General features: G+C 44.2%; 1 protein-coding gene across 1 annotated transcript in view; it reads right to left on the reverse strand.

The window, feature by feature from the left end:
- Positions 1-14,161, reverse strand: part of LOC122792717 (ankyrin repeat and LEM domain-containing protein 2-like) — a 227,586-nt gene that overhangs the window by 95,131 nt on the left and 118,294 nt on the right. Inside the window, exon 4 of the mRNA XM_044060301.1 lies at positions 5,702-5,895. Within this exon, the coding sequence (XP_043916236.1) occupies positions 5,702-5,895 (194 nt within the window). The remainder of the gene's footprint in view (positions 1-5,701; positions 5,896-14,161) is intronic.

The raw sequence follows: 14,161 nt of genomic DNA on the forward strand, positions 1-14,161 counted from the left end.
GTCGAAAGGCAGAGACACCCAGGAGGTGGAAGGTCAGGATCCAAACGCATCCAGGAATACAGACTCATCCTCGGAAGGGCTTAGGGCAGTCCAGTTCCCCCTCTGCCTAAGCATCTCAAGGATGTCTGAGAAGGAGGCATCTTCAGAGGGGGATCTTGGGGACTCTTCTGACTCCTCTAAGTTGGTATCTGATGCGATAGACTCGGGGGAGTCAACATGCTTCCTCTTGCATTTCCTCTTGCGAGGTGGCTCCTCTGAATGATCAGGGGATGCCTCGTTAGAGGAGGTTACACCCAAGGGGGTGTCCTAGAGAGCTGGATCCCCATGCTTGGGGTCTAGAAGAGGGGCAGAGGCTGCCGCAGGCACCCTAGGGGGAGGAGCCGATGGGGTCGATCGTGGGACTGACTCTGGGGCTAGTACACTCATCACCTCAAAGGCGTCCCTGCCCGGACGCAGAGAGGGCTCCGGTTCGGAAGAAACCAGAACCCTTCCCCGCACCGAGGGGGACGGCTCCGGGGCAGATGTGGGAGCCGAGCTCACCTGTGCCGAAGCCCCGAGGAGGGAGAGTGGGGTCAGACAAGGGTCCGATGCCACTCGCCCCCTTGGAGCCGACGAGGGAGTCTTGGCACCCAGATCCCTCCAGGGAAGGTACCAAAGATCGGAGCCAACGACGTAACCGAAGGAGAGGGTATCTGAGCCGACAGTTCCACAACTTGAACCCCAATGAACTCCAGCTCCGAGCTCAAGGGATGAGTCGGAGGAGGAATATCTAAAGCTGTGGACGGAGCCGACACCTGATGAGGGCGGCTGGACATTCTGGCTAGGGCCGGCAATTTTAACAGCCTACTGACCACTCTTTCCAAGTCATGGTCCGAAAGTCTAGAGGACCGAGAAGAGTGGGATGAGCGATGACTACACTCTGAATGGAGAAGAGGCGACTCCAGAGAAGGAGACCTGGATCTTTTCCGACTCTCAGACAGCTCCAAAGAACGTGTCGGAGCTGACTGGGAGGGAGGAACCTCGGTTCCAGCCGGAGCCGAGACAGATTGTATGGCTTCACCCAACGACGGCTCCAAACTGAGAGCTGAAGGTTTAGGTGGCCTGGAAGATTTCACGGGCTGAGCCTTCGCTGGTGAATCTTGGGGTTTAAGCAAACCCCTCAGGATCAATTTGTTTTTGCGCTCCTGCAGGACTCTTGGACTGAAAGCATGGCAAATCGAGCAAGAGTCCTGCAAATGCATGGCGCCCAGACAACAAACACAATAAGTGTGACCATCTGTCAGAGTCATCTTCTGACAGCATGAGTCACACTTCATGAATCCGGATGGTTTAGGATCCTTGGACATCCTGGAGGAAACCAAGGACAAGAAACACACAGAAAAGGTTAAAGTAACTAGCCACTAAGAATTACACCCTACCAGTTACCACAACCAAACTACAAGTACTACTGCAAGCAAAACTATATTTACCTACCACTAAACACGAACAGTGATAATAAAGGATATGTTTTTTTTTTTAAGAGGAGAGAGAGAGAAAAAAGTAATCCTCTAACTTAAACGGAAAACCTTTCTGAGGTAAGGAAAGGGAGAGAAAGGGGAGAGGGGGAACTCTTAACTTAAACGAGTTTCTTTGGGATAAGTAATCGGGATCTAAAGAAAACTAGCTACAATACAACAGTCTAAATGACTAAATCTACACTAAATAGCAGTTTTGACAAGAAAAATACAACAAAGTTTTATATGACCTGAGCCAGTAGAACAGCCTCGCAGCAGAAGCAGCAAACGAGATCTGGGTATCTAGCACCAGGCATCATGGGATATAGGGGGGGCCTCGAGCCAGTAAGCAGCTCTCGAGCTTTTGAAGATGGCCGAGTCGGAGTAGAGGATTGGCTCCGAACCCAAGCAGCAAGAATGAAGGCGAGATAGACAACTTAACATCTGCTAATATATTCTACTTATGGAAATGTCAGCAACTTAACTGTCCCAACTCCACTAGTGTAGGGGGATAAAGCCCAAACTACAACTCCGATGACACAATTTAGATTAGCAACTCAAGTACCTGATGGAGCTGGAATTTGGGAGAAAGGAGAAGCTCACATTTCCTTTGGTGGGAGGGGGATGGCAGAAAGTACAGTTGCATACACAACATAAATGTACATGTTAGAGTGCATTCACTGTTGCAGTCATCACATTTGGGTTATCTACCTGTAGGTAGCACTCAGCCTGCATGAATACCAGTGTCTTGGATTCCTGCGTTGGATGCTGTCTCTTCTTCCATGACGTCAGGGGTATAAAACATGCAACCGATGCCATTACATCAGTTTTTCTTGCCCCAGATATCAGTTTCCCCCACAATGGGAAGCAATTATATGCTATGGTACACCTCCATCAAAAAGCAAATACACCAGAAAGCTTAAATACACCATACAAGAAAGATCAGTAGAGCCAAGAGAAGTCAGGCAGCTGGAGGGAGGGTAACCAGGACTGCAACAGTAAATACACTCTAACATCTACATTTATGTTAAGTGTACGCAACTGTACTATGTTCTTCATGTTTCACTGCTGCAGTCATCACATTTGGGTTGATTCCCAAAGCTAAGGAAGGGAGGAGGAAGTTAGAGCATTAGGGCCACTATTAAGCCCTGCAGGACTGCAGGGGCAAAACCAGGATTTAGAAAAAATAGGCATGTGGTAACGCTTGGTGAAGGTATGTACAAAGCTCCAGCTAGCAGCGTCTAGGATGTCCCTGGTAGGGACTCCTCTCAGAAAGGCTGTAGAGGTAGATGTAGCCCTGGTGAAATGTGATATCATCTCCTTGTGCGGTAGGTTTTCCACTATGCTTATAGCAAAAATTAATGCAATGGGCTATCCATTTGGAAATGGTTTGCTTTGAAATGGCCTTCCCCTCTGCCCCTGCAGCAAAGTCACCTAGCAACTGTTCAGATATTCTAAGTTGTCTCTACACGTCCAAAGAGTGCAGTATTCATTCTCCTTAGTTTTGTGGATTCGGGAAAAAGGTAGGCAAATGAATGGACTGATTTAGGGCAACACCAGACACCACCTTAGACATAAGGGAAGGATTGGTCCTGAGGGAAAATCCTGTCTGCATGGAAGATAATGAAGGGCTCCACTGCCATGAAGGCCTGTAATTCACTCTTCTTGCTGAAGTGATGGCTAGAAGGAAGGCTGTTTTCAAAGAAAGGAATTTCAACTCTGCAGTTGCTGCTGGCTCAAAAGGAGGGAGAGTGAGCTTTTCCAATATAAAGTTAAGGTCCCAGGCTGGAGAAGGGGCTCTCCTGGGGGGGGGGTCTTAAACTCTTGGGCCCTCTGAGGAATTGCTTTAGCAGGGGGGGTGAGAGAAGAGGGGTGGTTCAGTATTATAATGTGCTGAAATGGCAGAGGCATGAATTTTAATTGACGAGAAGGTTAGGCCCTTGTGGAGCATTTCTGTTAAGTACTGAAGTATATGAGGTAAGCTGGGCACCGTTGTGCTCATCTCCGGAGTCTGGCTCCAGGAACAGTATCTCTTCCACTCTTCAGTATAGGACTTTATAGTACTAGGCCTCCTTGCCTCCAGAATGACATCTAGCACCTGCTTACTGAGGGATGCTATTGGAGAGCTCAAGGAAATAGCCAGGCTGCAAGGTTCAGGGTTTGAAGCTGAGGGTGCAGAATCTGGCCTGCCTGCTGGGACAGCAGGGAAGGGGTCTGAAGCAGGTGCCATGGTTCCAGCAGTGTCATACTGAGCAAGAGGGAGTACCAGTGCTGGCGTGGCCAGTCTGGTGCAATCAGTACTGTCCTTGGCTTGTCCTGTTGGATCATTTGCAGAATCTTCGAGAGGAGAGGCAGAAAGGGAGAGGCTTTCCCAGGTAAAGGACATGGCATCCACTTTCCAAGCTTGACTGTGGAAGTCCTTATGCAGAATTTGTCCAATTGGTAGTTCTGAAAGGAGGCAAACAGGTCCATCTCTGGAGTCCCCCATTTGTTCCTCAGTTTGAATATCTTTGGTTCTAGTTTCCATTCATGTGGGTCCATGAGATTTCTGCTTAGGTAGTCTGCCAGAGGATTTAACTTGCCTGGCAGGAATTGAGCCTGTAGGTGCACTTGGCAGCTCAAGGCTGTGTTCCACAGAGCCATGGCTAGTCTGCAGAGAGGGTACAGAGTGGTTTCCCCCCTGCTTGTTTATGTACCACATAACTGTGTTGTTGTCTGTCTTTACCAAAAATTATCCTGGAAGAATGTGGTCTTTGAAGGCTGTCAGGGAATTCCATACAGCTAACATTTCTTTTTGGCTGATATGCAGGTGCCAAGTGAGCCCCCCATGCATAGTCTGATGAGTCTGTTGTTAGGGTTTGGGCAGCAGGGGGTAGAGTGAAAGGGAGCCCCTTGTTGCGGTAGCAGGCCTCTGCCCACCAAAGGAGCTCTGTCTTTATACAAGGAATGATAGGAATAATTGATTCCAGGCCCTGAGAATGCTGACACCATAGGTTTTTTAGATACCACTGTAGTTTCCTCATATGCAGTCTTGCATATGGAATTAGTAGAATGCAAGAGGCCATGAACCCCAGGGCTTGCAGAATTTTCCTTGCAGATAGCTGGGTCTTTGTGGCCAGTAGTTTGAAGTAGGTTGTCAAATAAACTTGTTTCTCTAGAGTGAGGAAAGCAATCTGGTAAGTTGTGTTCAAGCTTGCTCCCAGGAATAAAATCTGTTGGCAGGGTACTAGATGAGATGTCTTTTCGTTTATGGTGTACCCCAGTGAGGTTAGAGGTTTCTTTACAAATGCCAGATACTTTAATAGCAATTCCTGGCTTTCTGCCTGAAATCAGATAATCGTCCAAGTATGGGTACATCTGAAAATTTCTCTGCCTGCAAAATGCAATGGCTGGTGCTAGACACTGTGAATACCCTGGGCGCAGTAGATAAGCCAAAGGGAAGTGCAGAGAACTGATGCATGGAGCCTGCCCTGAAGCGTAGGCATTTCCTGCATGATTCCCTTATTGGAATGTGCAGGTAAGCTTCCTTTAAATCTAAGGTTGCCAACCAGGCATCTTTGCCTAGCACAGGAAGCAGCTGTTGAAGTGTTAGCATTTTGAATTTTGGTATTACCAAAAAGGTGTTTAGAATACAGAGGTCCAGGATAGTATAGCAAGATCTGTCTTTTCTGGATATATATATATATATATATATATATATATATATACATACATATATATATATTTATATACACACATATATATATATATATATATATATATATATATATATACATACATATATTTATACATATATATTTATATTTACATACATATATATATATATATATATATATACATATATATATATATCTCTATATATATATATATATCTATATACACATACACACACATACATATACACATACATATATGGACATTATATTTTTTTTTCAACAGCAAAAAAAAAAAAGTTACCAACCCACTGCAAAGATCCCCATGAAGAAAGAACTTGAATAACCACTGACTGAAAAGACACCACCAATAGTACTGTTCCATTTTCTACAGACCATATAGCATTGAGCAACATAAAGCACTACTTAAGTGTACTGACCACAAAAAATTATTGGAACCAAGCAGACTAACTACAGAACTCCACATCATCATTGTAGTGTTCTCTAATAACTGGTAAGATAACACTCTTTGCTGCCATCGGACAGAATGCTTACTTGAACAACAGTTGGGTTGTCTCCAGAGCCAATCAGATATCGAGGGTTACTGTGCACCAGCTCCAGAAATACAGTTTCATCTCCTTGCTCCACGCATTTCCGAAGTTTGGCTGTAAGGTCCTGTGTGCGAGGGCTCTTGAAACTGTTGGCACGTTCCCTATTGATTGCATCACCTTCTAGGGAGGTTATGTTTTCTGCAACAAGTAAGCAGAGAGAGGGGGAAAAAAAAAAAGAGTTAACCTAACTAAATTTTTGAATACATAAAACTTTAACATGTACATCTGACAGAGAATAGCAGACATGAGTTAACATTAAAACGTACATGTCTCTTCTGCGCATTCATGATTGTATCCTGCTGCCATAAAGTAAAACTAACAAGTGAAGGTGAATAGCAAAAACGTTGAGGTATCATAAACATCATCAGTTGTTTAAACATTTTAGTCTCAGACATTCAAGACCCAAACATAACGAAGTACTAAGGATTGCATAAAATTGTAAATAGAAATGTACAAGAACAGAAATGCTTAAGTTAGAATTAAAAAAAAAAAAAAATATATAGTTGTGTACACTTACCATAAATGTAGATGTTAGAGTGTATTCACTGTTGCAGTAATTACATTTGGGTAATCTGCTGGCAGGTTGCCCTCAGTCGGCCTGATTAACAGTCTTGGGTCCTGCGTCGGTTGCTGTCCCTTCTTCCATGAAGTCAGGTAGTCAGGGGTACAAAACATGCAGCCAACTCCATTACATCAGTTTTTCTTGCCCCAGATGTCAGGTGCCTCCCAAATGGAGAGCAAAATAAAAACACAAAACTATACCTCAAACCAAAAGCAAATACACCAAAAAGGCTTTTATGCATAGTAAAGGAAAGGAGAGGTACAGTAAGAGAAAAGCAGGGGGCTGGCGGGAGGGTAACCAGGACTGCAGCAGTGAATACACTTGAACATCTACATTGATGGTAAGTGTACACAACTGTACTAGGTTCTTCATGTTTCACTGTTGCAGTCATTACATTTGGGTAGATTCCCAAAGCTATGGTTGGGAGGATGGATTTATACAGCATTAAGACAAGCTATAAGGCCCTGCAAAACAGCAGTGGCAAAGCCAGCTCTGGATTTAGAGAAAATTGGTAAGTGATAATGCTTGGTGAAAGTATGAACTGAACTCCAGGTAGCAGCTTTTAGAATATCCCTGGTAGGAACACCTCGGAGAAAGGCTGCAGAAGTAGATGCAGCCCTAGTGGAATTAGATCTGATCCCCTGGGGGATGGGTTTTCCATGGTGCTTATAGCAGAAATGAATGCAATGGCTTATCCATTTAGAAATGGTTTTGAAATAGCCTTCCCCTCTGCCCCTGCAGCAAATGCTACCAGCAGTTGTTCAGATTTTCTTCGAGATTTAGTCCTGTCCAAGTAGAATCCAAGATGTCTGTGCACATCCAATGAATGCAGAATCCGTTCCCCCTTGTTCTGTGGATTGGGAAAGAAAGTTGGCAAATGAATGGACTGATTAAGAGCCACACTGGGTACCACCTTGGGCATGAGGGATGGGTTTGTCCTGAGTGACACCCTGTCTGCATGAAAGATTATGAAAGGTTCCGCTGCCATAAGGGTTTGTAATTCAGATATCCTAGCTGAAGTGATTGCTAAAAGGAAGGTTGTTTTCCAAGAAAGAAGTTTTAAGTCTGTAGTAGCAGCTGGCTTGAAAGGAAGTAGAGCGAGTTTCTCCAATACAAAGTTAAGGTCTCAGGCAGGGGGTGGAGTTCTCTTGGGTGGTCTTAACTTTCTGGCCTCTCTCAGATACTGCTTGAGCAGAGGATGAGAGAAGAGGGGGGTTTCTGTGTTGTAATGAGCTGAAATGGCTGAGGCATGGATTTTAATGGAAGAAAAAGACAGGTACTTTTGAAGCATCTAAGTTAAGTATTGCAAAATCTGACGTAAATTGGGCGATGCTGTGCTCATCCCTTGAAATTGATTCCAGGCACAGAATCATTTCTATTTGTCAGCATAAGATTTTCTAGTACTAGGTCTTCTTGCCTCCAAAATTACATCCATCACAGGTTTGCTGAGGGATGCTAAGGGGGAATTTAAGTGATAAGCCAAGCTGCAAGATTTAATGTTTGGAGCGGAGAGTGCAGAATTTGGTTCTCCTGCTGAGACAGTAAGGAAGGTGTCTGAGGCAGGTGCCATGGAGAAATTTGTGACACTGTGCAGGAGTGGGTACCAGTGTTGGCGTGGCCAGTCTGGAGCAATCAAAAATCATTCTTGGTTTGTCCTGTTTCACTTTTAGCATAACTTTGGAGAGCAGAGGCAGAGGGGGAAAGGCATAGACTGATGGATTTTTCCAGCTGAAGGACAGAGCATCCACTTACCAGGCTTTTTTGTGAGGAGTTCTTGTGCAAAATTTGTCCAACTGGTAGTTCTGGGGTGAAGCCAAAAGATCTATGTCTGGGCTCTCCTATTTGCTTGTAAAAATATTGAAAATCCATGGTTCCAGTCTCCATTCATGTGGGTCCATGAGATTTCTGCTTAGCTCATCTGCCAGAATACTCAGCTTTCCTGGCAGAAATTGAGCTAGTAGTTCTACTTGGTAGCTCAAGGCAGTGTTCCACAATACCACGGCTAGTCTGCAGAGAGAGTAGGAATGTGTACTCCCCCTGCTTGTTTATGTACCACATAACCATGGTGCTGTCCGTCTACCATTATAGTTGCCCTGGATGAAGGTAGTCCTTGAAGGCTGTCAGAGCATTCTGTACAGCTAGCACTTCTTTTTGATTGATATGAAGGTGCATTTGATTTGGGCTCCATTTGCCCTGAATGCACTTCCCTGCCAGATGAGCCCCCCATGAATAGTCTGTGTCTATATAGTTAGGGTTTGGGCTGAAGGAGTGGTGTGAATAGCATTCCCTTGTTTTGGTGGCAGGCCTCTGCCCACCATAGGAACTCTAGGCGTAGGCAAGGTATGATAGGAATCATTGTCTCCAGGCTGTGACAATGTTGACTCCATAAACTTTTTAAGTACCAATGAAGTTTCCTCATGTGCAGTCTTGCATATGGAATTAAAAGAATGCAGGAGGCCATGAACCCCAACGCTTGCAGTATTTGTCTTGCAGATAGCATGGTTTTTGTGACCACCTGTTTGAAGTAAGTCACCAAATGAATTTGCTTTTCTGGCGTAAGGAAAGCCATATGGGCAGTTGTACTCAAGCTTGCACCCTGGAATGTAATTTTTTGAGAGGGTACCAGTTGTAATTTCTTTTCGTTTATGGTGTACCCTAGACAAGTTAGAACCCTTTTTACAAACGCCAGATGATTTAGAAGAATGGCCTGGTTTTCTGCCTGAATTAGACAATCATCCAGGTATGGATATATCTGAATAGGTCTTTGCCTGCAAAATGCAATTACTGGAGCCAGGCACTCTGTGAATACCCTGGGTGCAGTAGACAAAACACAGGACAGTGCAAAGAACTGATAATGCAAGTAGCCTGCTTTGAAGCATAGGTATCTTCTGCAAAATTCCTTGATTGGGATATGCAGGTAAGCCTCTTTTAAAAATAGAGTTGCCAACCAGGCATCCTTGCCTAGCATAGGAAGTAACTGGTGAAGAGTCAGCATCTTAAATTTTGGAATGTCCAGAAAGGTGCTTAGAGTAGACATGTCCAGAATTGGACGCCATGATTCGTCTTTTCTGGGTACCAGGAAAAGCCTGGAATAGAAACCTTGTCCCTTTTCCTCTTCTGACACCGGTTGAATAGCCCCCCATGTTTAAGAGGGAAAGTACTTGTTTCTGAGCCTCTACCCACTGATTTGGGGCAGGTCTGGCCACCCGTTTGGAGTTGGCAATGTGTGGAAATGAAATCTGTATCTCCGGAATGCTATATTTAAAACCCATTTGTCCTGGGTTATAAGCTGCCAGTTTTTTGCATGAAGAGCAATTTTCCCCCCCAAAGGGGCGGCTGAGAGGTAAGTGCTTGGTAATTTTAAAGGAAAGTCATTGAGACCGTTTACCATAGGGTGTGTCTTGTTATTTCCAGATTTGGAAGTGGAAGCACCCCGTTGCTTAGTTCTGAGGGTCCCCATGGGACTGATACCTGGGGCTTTTGGTATGTCTGGGTTTGGGTTGAGTGGATCTGGAAGGAGATGGAAAGGACCAGTTCTTAGTAGGCCAGTGCCTACTAAATCTTTGAGGTTGCACTTGTAAGAAATCTTTCACAGTTTGCATAGATTTAGCTTTATCTTCCATCTTTTTTAGAACTTCTTCAGCCTTACTGCCAAAACAGACGGTCCTGATGCAAAGGAGCATCCAACTCCTTAAGCCAAGCATGCCTTCTAAGCACAGACTCAGTAACAACAGCCCTGCAGGAGACCTCTAAAGAATCAAAACCACATTGCAAGGTATGTTTGCAACTTGCAGTCCCATGATATGCTGCTGATATTTTAGCATATGAAATTGACGTTTAAAGATCTGATTGCCAAGGTTGCAGAAGTATAAACCTTTTTACCCCATCTATCCAGCACCCTGGAGTCTCTATCAGAAGGGGTAGGATTTTTAGCAGTAGGAGCCTTAATGCCCTTGGGGCCCTGACAAATGGTTTCTGGATCCGCAACAGGACTTTTGAAAAAGAACTTGTGGGACTCAGGAACCCTGTAGTATCTTGTCTGGTTTACTAGGAGCCGGAGGCAGGGAATCAGGGGCCATACCGGATTCCGAAAACACAACAATGTCTAGTACAGGAGATACAGCCAAAGGCCTATACTTAGGAAGAAGGAAATCCCAGAGCCTCTTTTTGGATTCAGAAAATTCCTGACTTTCCCAGTGGAAATGTTCCCTTAAGGTATGTAAAGTTTCCCCAAAAGAAAAGTCCTCGGGGGGGGGGGGGGTCTGCAGAGGGAATGGAATCCTCTGCATCAGAATCCTCATAAGTAGGTATGGACAAATCCAGGTCATTGGAAGAGTCAGAAGAAAGAGTCCTGTTCAAAAGATTCATAGTCAAGCTCAGCCCTAGGCCTCTTAGAAAGGAGGGGGTTGACTACCCCTGATTACAGTAATTAAATCTTCAGCCATTTTGATCATTTGTTTTTTAGGCATAAGGGCCTGAACATGTGGCTCGGGCATCGCTTTTTTAGACACAGATCGAGATTTAGGCCTTAGGATTGAAGGTGGAGTCAGTATAATATGCAAGTCTGTAGGCCTGAATACACCCTCAGAAGCCGGTGCCTGCACAGCGGCTCCGGACCTATCCAAGGTAGAAACATCTGCGGGTTCCATAGGTGAAGCATCTCGCGGCATGCCAGACTCCGAATGGGTCTCAGTAGAGGCCTGTGAATCAGAAGTAGCAGGTATGAGGGGCTGCAAAAGCACCTCACTGACTACTGGCGACTGGCTTAGGAGAAGCGTCTGCATTTTTGGACCTCAACAGCCTGTCTTTATTTGCGTTTTTTCAGTATTCTGGTAGTCGGGATGGCTAACCGACGTCATTTCTGGATAATTAAACCGAGAACTGAAATATTTAGAGGCAAAAATGTACAGACGACGGATAGTGCGCTGATTAAATTAAGCACAAAACCGACAGCAAGGTACGTCGTGATCAGGGCCTAGGCAAGGAATACAGTACAAATGAAAATCTTTGAGGTATTTGCTTCCCACAAGTAATGTAATTATTAACTTTTATTGACACTGGTAAAGAGCAAGAAAACATTTCCCAATGGGGTACTTAGCTTTTATTTGAAGACTTCGGTTCTGAAACTCAAAAACGAAAATTTCAGGAGTCGGCCGACCGGCACTTGCGAACTGCTTCTGCTTTGGGCACCGCATGGCAAGAAAGACTGATGTAATGGCTTTGGCTGCATGTTTTATACCCCTGACGTCATGGAAGGAGGGACAGCAACCGACGCAGGACCCAAGACTTTGTTAATCAGGCTGACTCAGGACAACTTGCCAGCAGATTACTCAAATGTAATGACTGCAACACAAACACGAAGAACATCAAGCCTTTTTAAAATAAAGTACTGACTGCTACTAGCTATTCAGCAATTGCACTACATCACTTAAACAGGCATGTTATTATGCTACTGTGGTTAAGTGAAATATACTGGAGTTCTAAAAAGAAACCTGGGTCAACAGCCTACTTGTTCACACACAAGTCCAGAACACTGTACTACAAACATGAGACTGTAGGTGTGGCAGGCATACAGAAAGCGTTCACTGTAGTTATCAGAGACAAGACAGAAAATGACAGAAGATTTAGAGCAAAAAGGCTTTACAACATTGGACGTCAAAGAAATGGAAGGGACCATGTTTTTAAAAGTGAAGAAGCAGGGAACCACAACACCAGCATCACAAAAGTTAACCATGCTGTGTCCAATGCTAGGTTTAAATTAGTTAGGCTAGGTGCTTAAGGCACCAGTCCGAGAGATTAAATCCAACTCCTCCACCTCAGGGTAGGCCAGTGAAGAAACTTTTCTAAGTAAGCATCTCCCAGTGGGGGCAGGAATCAGAAATATGGACTTATTCATTTTAAGTGTACTCTTTCCATAGCAAACGCAAACTCTCTGTGTTGGGAATAATCTCATTAATACATCCAGTGTCAATTTTCTTTTTACAGTGTTTGATGCAAAAACACTTGGCAATTTTGCTGCAACACCCAGCACTGAAAATTAACAATTTATGATTTTACTAATAATTTAAGTAGCTATTCCTATAAGGATGCATGGCGTTTGTGATTATCCATAATACTTTGATGGTGGATGTGAATAAATGCCAATATAGAACCGGACATCATTCTGGGGGGGGGGGGGTGTGAGTATAAGGAAACTAAAACCTTAAACACATCATAAATCATGATCTTTGTTTCGTTTCAAACCACTTGCAGCTTTAATATCAGGAGTATACCTATAAAAGCATAATTAAGTGTGAAACACATTAGTGTATTGTTACACTTTTCGTGTATGTCCAAAGATCAAGCTAAAATGCACAAAAAGTACAGTTGTGTACACTTACCATAAATGTAGATGTTAGAGTGTATTCACTGCTGCAGTCATTACATTTGGGTAATCTGCTGGCAGGTTGCCCTCAGTCAGCCTGAAAAACAAAGTCTTGGATCCTGCATTGGTTGCTGTCTCCTCTTCCATGACGTCAGGGGTATAAAACATGCAGCAGACGCCATTTCAATCGTTTTTTTCTTGCACCAGATGTCAGGTGCCCCCCAAATGGGGAGCAAAAATATGTATTTATATGCATGTATTTTAGAACACAAAAATTTACCTTCAACTAAAAGCAAATGCACCACAAAGACTTTTGAGCATAGTGAAGGAAAGAAGAGGTATAATAATAGAGAAGAAAGGGGGCTGGCGGGGGGGTAACCCGGACTGCAACAGTGAATACACTCTAACATCTACATTTATGTTGAGTGTACACAACTGTACTATGTTTAATGTTTTACTGTTGCAGTCATTACATTTGGGTAGAATCCCAAAGCTATGGATGGGAGGATGGAATTATACAGCATTAGGAGCAGCTATAAGGCCTTGCAGGTCAGCAGTGGCAAAGCCTGCCCTGGATTTAGAAAAGAGAGGTAAATGGTAATGTTTTGTGAATGTATAAACTGAGCTCCAAGTAGCAGCTTCTAGAATGTCTCTGGTAGGAACCCCTCTGAGAAAAGCTGCAGAAGTAGATGCAGCCCTGGTGGAATGGGATCTGATCCCCTTGGGGGACAGGTTTACCATGGTGCATGTAGCAGAAACGAATACAATGGCTTATCCATTTTGATTTTGTCCTGTTTAAGTAGAATCTTAGTTGTCCGTGTACGTCCAATGAATGCAGAATCCGCTCCCCCTTGTTCTGCGGATTTGGGAAAAAGGTTGGCAGATGAATGGTCTGTTTAAGAGCTACACTGGATACCACCTTAGGCATAAAAGAAGGATTGGTCCCAAGGGGCCACGCTGCCCAGATAAAAGACAATGAAAGGTTCCACTGCCATGAGAGCCTGTAGTTCTGAAATCCTTCTAGCTGAAGTGACTGCTAAAAGAAAGGCGGTCTTCCAAGAAAGACATTTTATGTCTGCAGTAGCAGCTGGTTCAAAAAGGAGGTAGGGGGAGTTTTTCCAGCACAAAATTGAGGTCCCATGCAAGAGTCGGAGCTCTCCTGGGAGGTCTCAAATTTTTGGCCCCTCTGAGATGCTGCTTTAGCAGGGGATGAGAAAAGAGAGGATTTTCTGTGTTGTAATGAGCCGAGATGGCAGAGGCATGGATTTTTATAGAAGAAAAAGATAGGCCCTTGTGAAGCATCTCCATTAAATATTGCAAAATCTGAGGAATATTGGGCATTGCTGTGTTTACTCCTTGTGCTTGGTTCCAGGCACAGAATCTCTTCCATTTGTCAGCATAAGATTTTCTAGTACTAGGCCTTCTAGCCTCCAAAATGACATCCATCACAGGTTTACTGAGAGACGTGACTGGTGAAA

The sequence above is a fragment of the Protopterus annectens genome, chromosome 2.part0 (genome assembly GCF_019279795.1).
Source record: "Protopterus annectens isolate FY-2018-M chromosome 2.part0, PAN1.0, whole genome shotgun sequence".
Classification (NCBI taxonomy): Eukaryota; Metazoa; Chordata; order Ceratodontiformes; family Protopteridae; genus Protopterus; species Protopterus annectens.